This window comes from Sander lucioperca, chromosome 22 (assembly GCF_008315115.2).
Source record: "Sander lucioperca isolate FBNREF2018 chromosome 22, SLUC_FBN_1.2, whole genome shotgun sequence".
In the NCBI taxonomy this organism is placed as follows: Eukaryota; Metazoa; Chordata; class Actinopteri; order Perciformes; family Percidae; genus Sander; species Sander lucioperca.
This window is the reverse complement of record NC_050194.1, coordinates 13,457,863-13,465,214: the sequence shown is the minus strand read 5'-3', so window position 1 is coordinate 13,465,214 and position 7,352 is coordinate 13,457,863. Positions and strand designations below refer to the sequence as shown.

General features: G+C 37.6%; 1 protein-coding gene across 1 annotated transcript; it reads right to left on the bottom strand.

Moving 5' to 3' along the window:
• Positions 1–5,432: 5,432 nt before the first annotated feature.
• On the bottom strand, positions 5,433–6,881 carry vkorc1 (vitamin K epoxide reductase complex, subunit 1). The gene is made up of 3 exons (XM_031315847.2): positions 6,566–6,881; positions 6,052–6,161; positions 5,433–5,729 (listed from the first exon to the last, which is right to left on the bottom strand). The coding sequence occupies exons 1-3, from the start codon at positions 6,733–6,735 to the stop codon at positions 5,518–5,520; spliced, it is 492 nt and encodes a 163-aa protein (XP_031171707.1). The 5' UTR covers positions 6,736–6,881; the 3' UTR covers positions 5,433–5,517.
• Positions 6,882–7,352: the final 471 nt, after the last annotated feature.

Genomic DNA, 7,352 nt, shown 5'->3' with positions numbered 1-7,352 from the left:
AGGGATCATTTTTTATGCCGAGTTAATCTCTGATTCAACCTGCGAAGCAGAAGGTGGTGCTAATATGCATACTACCTTCCTTACCGCTCTTTGGAAAAAAACAGAAGAAGAAAAGTTTGAACAACTAACGTTACACACTCCACCAGCACAGCTAGCGACCTACCACTACCAGACTCACTGAAGAATTTTACGACGGATGAATCTAGTAATCACACGCTCATTCCCCGCTTAAAGGTGGTGTTAGAAAATGAGTTGTTAGTAGAAGCACTAACAGACACCTCATATGCGATAGTTAGTTTTTTGTTGATGGAAACTTTCAATAGTGCACCGCTAAGGTCCAATATCATATTAAAAGAGCATAAACGAGCATAATGAGTCAAACTGAGTTCCTACACTGCAAGTCCGCGCTCCCTGTCTGAGACACGGAGATTGCTGTTAACAGAACACGAGTCAACTGCCCGTGCTCGCCCACTTGTGTTGCGTCGGTTTTAAAACAAACGACCCTGCTGGAGGCAAGCTGCTTTTCATGACAAAGATGAATAAAGTAAAAACCCTTAACAGTAAAGCTTTGGTTTGTAGAAATGGCATTATTGTTGATTAAGCATGCAGTAAGGTTCAAGTGCTGCTGCTTTTCTTTACAGTAATGTTAATTTTGCTTGATGGCTTTAGTAACTTCACACTTTAGGGATCAAATGAAAAGATCATTAACAGGGAACATTTATAAGTATTTATAATTCGACACTCTTTGAATGCTTTTACTTGTTCAGTTTCAGATCAGTTTATGCCTTTGCATCTCTCTGTTCCAGTTTCAAAAAGTTAAGGAAGATAACTGGAGATGTGATAAAGATACCAGGTAATCCAATGAATCTCTCTCTCACACACACACACACACACACACACACACACACACACACACACACACACACACCTCTAAATACCAGTAACTTAAATTGTTTTTTTTTCAGACAATGTTTTAGTGTGGTAACCCTAAATCATACACACTCCCACATACACATATCATTTGTTTATTCTACTTGCCTGTTTGATCAAAATAATGCTTTTTGCCGTATTCAAGTCAACAGTTCATGAATGTCTTCTGTTCACGAATATCATCTTCCTAATTGATATTTAACCTTTGGCACTGAACAGATCATATTTTACTTTGTATTTGCTTGCAAATATTGTTGAAGAAAGATGATGGAGACCACATTCCCCCTATGCCGACAGACCATAGTGATATCCTGCCCACCAGTGAACGAGCTCATGGACCTCTGGCCTGGTCTCAAAATAGAGTCTGAGGTAATATGGATCAGCTCTCTCTTTTAAAGTGAAAATTGTGATTCTTACTCATTTGGCCGATATTTTTGCTCTATAAATGTGTGCTAGATTCTTCAAATTGGACTGTTTTTTTTAAGTGTTCTCCTCCTGCTGTTATTTCTATGCAGTTGTATGCAGAGTTCCAGCGGATTACAAATCAGAACCTGCCCAACACATACTATCCTGAGCTTGACCGCCATCTTCCTCAACCGATGACCTTATTCAGACAGAAGGCATCAAAAACTGGGAAGACAGCAGATGCTCTGGCTAAAATTAAAAAAAAATCAATGATGAACAGGTAAATAGATTTTTACACATTTCATAGGTTGACCCAGTGGAACATTGAACAGGTTCAATGATTCAAATGAGCTTTGTGAATTTTGCAATTAGTCCACTTTATGTTTGCCATTTGTCTGATTGCATTAAAGATGTGAACAGGTTAGAAAGTGGTAAACTACCACCAAGGTTGCAGACCCTCAAGAATGGCTTAATGATGTAGAAACTCATCTGAAAAAAGGCTGCAGGGTAAAGCATTATAAAAGGCTAGTTCAAAGTTATCTCCTTTTGTCTAAATAATGCCTCAAAAAGTTACTGCACTACTTTGCAGGTGTTCAGCCAATAGGCCCAAACTACACAATATGCCTTTGTTCTCATTAATATAATGCAAAAGTAACGCTAATGTTTTGTATGTTTTAATGTTTTTCTTAACCATTGTGGGCTGCACAAGATGACCCACATTTCACTGTGCATTTGATACTGGTTATGTAAAACATTTACATTTTAGAGTTTTAAGTGAAAATGTTCTTAAACAGTCTATAGAATTTTTGAAATTTCACCCAAATTGCTGCCCTGTTGCCTTACTGAGGAATTAACCAGGAAGCCAAAAGCAGTGTTTTTTTTTCTTTTATAGCTGTAGCAAACAATAATTTCATTTTGGTATTATTTATTATTGTTTTTGATTACTCCGATTATTTTCCTGACTATCTGATTAGTTGTCTGGTCAATATCAGAAATTTGTGATACATATTTATTTCCTAGGGCCTTAAAGCAACACGCCTACTTATTGGGGCTTATTCCCCGTATCCCCCAGAGTTCGATAAGTCCATACATACCCTTCTCATCTCCGTGCGTGTCGTAACTCTGTCTGATGCACCCACGCCTAGCTTAGCACAGATCCTGGAGGTAACCGGCTCCATCTATGCTCCTAATAAGTGACAAAATAACGCCAACATTTTCCTATTTACATGTTGTGATTTGTATAGTCACAGCGTGTACGAATAACAAGGTCACATGAGACACAGCCATCTTCTAACCGTATACAAACTGGGAACTATATTCTCAGAAGGCAAAGCACTGCTACTTGGGTGGAGTGATTTGCTTGCAGAACTCCAGGCGAACTCTCTGCTCCTCACCACGGGGCTTCTCAGGTGCAAATCACTCTGCCCAAGTAGCAGAAGTATCAGTGCTTCACCCTTTCTGAGAATAGTTGTCAGTATGTATACGGTTAGAAGATGGCTGTTTCTCAGCAGCTAGCAGTGGGTGCGTCAGACACGCACGGAGATGAGAAGGGTATGTATGGACTTATCTAACTCTGGGGGATATGGGGAATAAGCTAAAGTCCCAATAAGTCGGTGTGTTCCTTAAGTGACCAGGAACACATTTGGAAGGCTAGAAGTTTTTCTTCTTAAAAATCTCTCAAATGTATTTATTTATTTATATACAATTTATTTAAGTATATTTTAAAATTATTTTTTTATTCTATTTATTTTAATTTATAAATGTTTATTTATTTTTGTATTTAATTTTAAATTTAACTGTTCAAAAGCGGACTTTCATGACTTTTAGATATATTAAGTTAGGTAAACTTAATGTAAGTGAGGCAATCAGTTGCCACAAAATTTTTAAGTTTTGAGTCACATGTTTTTAAGTAAACAAACAACATATTTGACTAATGTGTACTTAAAACAATGACAACACAAACTAATAAACATTGAGTTTAGTTAACATAAACTGGTGTGGTTGTGTACTTATTTTTTTAAAGTTCTGTGAACTTATTCCTGTGGTTTGTAAACTCAAAACTTTAAGTCATAATAACTGAAAATAATTGAGCTGCCTTAACAGAAAACTGTAAGTCATATTAACTGCAAATATTTGAGTTGAGTTAAATGAGCACTTTTAATTTAACTGTTATCAAAAGGTACATGTAGCAATTCATCCAACCTTTTAAGTTCTGGAAAATTTTGACTTTTAAGTTAATCAACTTAAAAAAATTGTGGCAACTGATTGCCTCACATTTTTTGAGTTCTGGTAACTTATTCGGGTTTACAGTGTATAAGTCATGTAACTTTTACATGACTTCTCACATGACCACACTCATAACAGTTGTTTCACAACCGATGTCTCTCATCCTGTCGGTATTTTGTACTTTTCCACTGTCCCATACTGATGTAACCTGTCAATACCAGCTCATCGTGTGTTAACAGTAAGGGTAATGATCTAATCCAGTTTACACACCATACGCACCAGTGATTATCTAATCAGGAAATAGCCCATAATGTGTATGTGTTTATGCCAAGTCACGAAGACGGTGGAGGAGAGGAGGAAGACAGGATAAAGGGGTTCCTGTTTCACTTTTACTGGAGTAAAGACAGACCTTCCTGCTTTCCTGGGGTTCATGGAGCTAACCCCCACCCATTCTGAAGACGCAGAGGAGGACAACGCCCAGAGGGAAATAAATAGGGACTGAACTGTTCAGCATTTGCGCATAACTGGGAGGCACAAGGAGGTGTCAGTTGTGTAGCCCGCATGTAGGCCTGCATGTGTATTTGTATATATTTTAAAATGCTGTTACTAAAGAAGTGTTGACTTTATTCTATCGTCTCAGTAATTTATTTCAGTCCACTGGTTAAGTGATCATCAAAACAAATACGCTTAAGAGGGATAGTTTAGAGTTTAAAGTGTAAGGAATCAGAATCTGGGGCCTAAGTGCCTGGGGATTCCAGATCTTATTTTATCCCTCTTCAGTGTTCACATTACTTCTGAAGAAGTCTGACCTGGTCACCTTTGTTTCTCTCACTATGACTCTAGAGTAGGGATGGGTACCGAAACCTAGTGCTAATGTGGCACCGGTGCCTAAACAAGCGGTATCTACCGGACCGAATAGCAACGCGGATTTTGGTGCCTCATTTCGGTGCCACTTAAATGCCTGCGCTTCATATTTTTAAATATCTCTCATCCCCTTTTGACCAGGAAAAGGAAAACACGCCTTGTATTTCAATTTTAAATTTTGTATTTTAAAACGAAAATCAAATAACCTTTCATTTTTTGTTTTTTAATACCTGTTTATGAAATGAAAATTGAATGACCAAGAGATACACTGACCGCATCTTTACTTCTAATCGCTGCATTCAACTGCCACCATTGCTAGGATTAGAAACACACTACTTACAGTAGCGTGCCAGTGGCGCATGTGTCTAACCTGGTCTAACAATCAATGAACACTTAGCTAAAACAGAAGGATTTGTGGTGCCATTCATCTTAAAATTGGGGTAAGCCTATAACAAAATATCTAACTTTTCCTTTAGGTTGATGTATGGCTTACATTTGGTTTAAATGTGAAAATAAAGCAGAGTTTCACAAGACTTTTGGGGTTATGTTATTTTTAGTTATACCTGTAATGCAATTACTATAGCTTCTGTATTCTTGAAATATAACACTAAACTACACCTGGCTGATGTATCCACATTTACCATAACTGTGCATTTGGCTCCATCTCCTGGTTAGACTGGGTAATTGCATGTCTCTGTATTGCTTTACCACATAGTAATTTACTAATAATTGTAATAATTTATACTGTATTGATCCCCCAGGGTGGAAATTACAATTTTAGATTTCTAGACTAATCCATTTTTTATATTTTTGTTTGTCTTCACAAGCCAGGTCTAAATCACGAGACAAGAGACTCAAAAGTGTGTAATCAGTATTACAAATGCACATTTATATACGAAAAAGACTGTTGCCTTAGCAAGTTTCTCTAAAATTATTTTTTTATAGATCTTTTGATCTAATTCTGTTTCTCTGAAAAGTCTTCCAAGGTGTAAACAATGCATAAATACTGTGGGAGAGAATTGTCTTTTTTTTTTTTTATAGATCCAGCTTGGCTTCGTCTCCACACAAAAAGGTGAATTTCAGTATCACTTTCTATCCAGCCTTTTCCTTCATTGCTTCCATTGCTCTCCTACGTTTCAGGTTGGTGAAGAGCAACGCAAAGTTGACGATATATGTTGACACGCAGACCATGCAGAAATCCCCCAGAACAAAGGCAAGAATAGATGCGAGATAAATTGAGCCGGCCACAGACACCCAGGAGGAGAAGACCAAAAACATTGCTGCTTTTTTGGACAGAGACAGTCCTGCAATAAAGACAAACACAGAGGAATTCAATTCTTCGATAAAATACATTACATTATATTTAGGAAATCATGCACGACTGATATGCTTGACTAAAAAACATAGACTGACAATTGATACATCTGTGTAATAAAAAAATATGTTATATCTCTTTATTATTTCACCTAAAATACTGCAATATTGAATTAAACTAAATTGTAGGCCCAGCCATGGTTAAACAAGATGCTGAATTGCAAGCAGTATCTATAAACAGAAAGGCTATCTATTTCTCCTCAAATCACACAGCACTGCACTGTAATTTGCAGAAGACAATGACAGACTAACCGAGGCCCATTTGCAGAGTGTAAAATATGATGCCAAGTACACTGTTGGGCTGGTTCAGAGGGCTATCTTTGGCAACAAAGAACTGGACCAAGCCAAAACCACGTCCCCATCTGCAAAAAAATAAAGAGGAAACAGTCAGAACAAACATTACTGAAAAGAAAATTAAAAAAACATAGCCTACATAATGATTTAGACCTCCTGTAAAATATTCATACATGCAGATAGGCTAATTTAATGAAAACAGGAAAAGTCAAAATAGGAATGTCCATCTTTGGTGTTCTCATTAAGTAAAACAGTAGCTGATTTGAAGCACTTCTAGGATTTTAACACGTGGCAAATAAAGGGGGGTCAGACCTGCTGAGAAATAGGCTATTCAGATTTTACAAGCAAGACCCCGAAATGATTCAATGGTCACTATAAATACAATTCGAGGTCTGGGGATGTGATTCTGCAGATTAGAACAAAGCAGGTATGAGCTGAGAAAACCAAACAAGGATTAAAAACATAGGCCTACCTGGAGGTAAAAACTTTGGAGCAGCTCACAGACTCTCCGAGGTCACACATCGCCCTGTAATCTGGGTTTCTCTCTCGAGACAGCTCGACGTGAAGTGCATAAACAGACAAAAACAAACCGAAAACGCACAGAAATGTGCGCGCTTTTCTCTCCCATTTCGGCAACGCCATGTTTATTTCAGGACACGTAGCCTACACTGATGACACTGTCAGATGGACTTAAATGACTCTAGTTGGCTAAAAGATGAGGAGAAACTTCGGTTTCCTTCAAACTTCACTAAATTGTCCTCCTTGTAAGCCGGTGACGTGTCGGATTCTCACTTTTGATTGGTCTGGTGACTTTTTGTCACGGCCTTTCATTGGACAGCCAGTTACAGATGTTGGACCAGCCACAGGGGTGTTTGCTGTGTATTGGACTTTAGTCTGTTTGGCCTGAGGGGAATCCGTGTATATTTAGTGGAAGATTTAGCCTACTTCAACCAGTACTAATACCACAGTGTGAAAATAATTTCACTTTTGGAATAACAATATGAATAACAATATGACTTCCAAATGTAGGCCTATTCATTTTTTTATACATTCAAACTTAGTTTACAGTATTGGTTAACCCTTTGGCTTTATGAATCCACATAAATGAGAGCTTAATGTATTTTAAATCGTTTGTACATTTAGTCAAAACTGGTGTTACCATGAGGAGCAGTAACCAGTGACAGTTTTTAAAAAAACATGTATTTTACAAATGGAATCTACAGTAGGTTACCTCAAACCACAGGTTGCTAATCATGCTA

Bases quoted from the DNA above. Each gene is read 5' to 3' on its own strand.
- vkorc1 (XM_031315847.2), bottom strand. From the start codon at position 6,735: ATGGCGTTGCCGAAATGGGAGAGAAAAGCGCGCACATTTCTGTGCGTT. The intron at 6,162-6,565 runs GTAGGCCTATGT...ATTTTTTTGCAG, and splicing joins TCCAAAGTTTTTACCTCCAG to ATGGGGACGTGGTTTTGGCT. The intron at 5,730-6,051 runs GTTAGTCTGTCA...TCTTTATTGCAG, and splicing joins CACTCTGCAAATGGGCCTCG to GACTGTCTCTGTCCAAAAAA.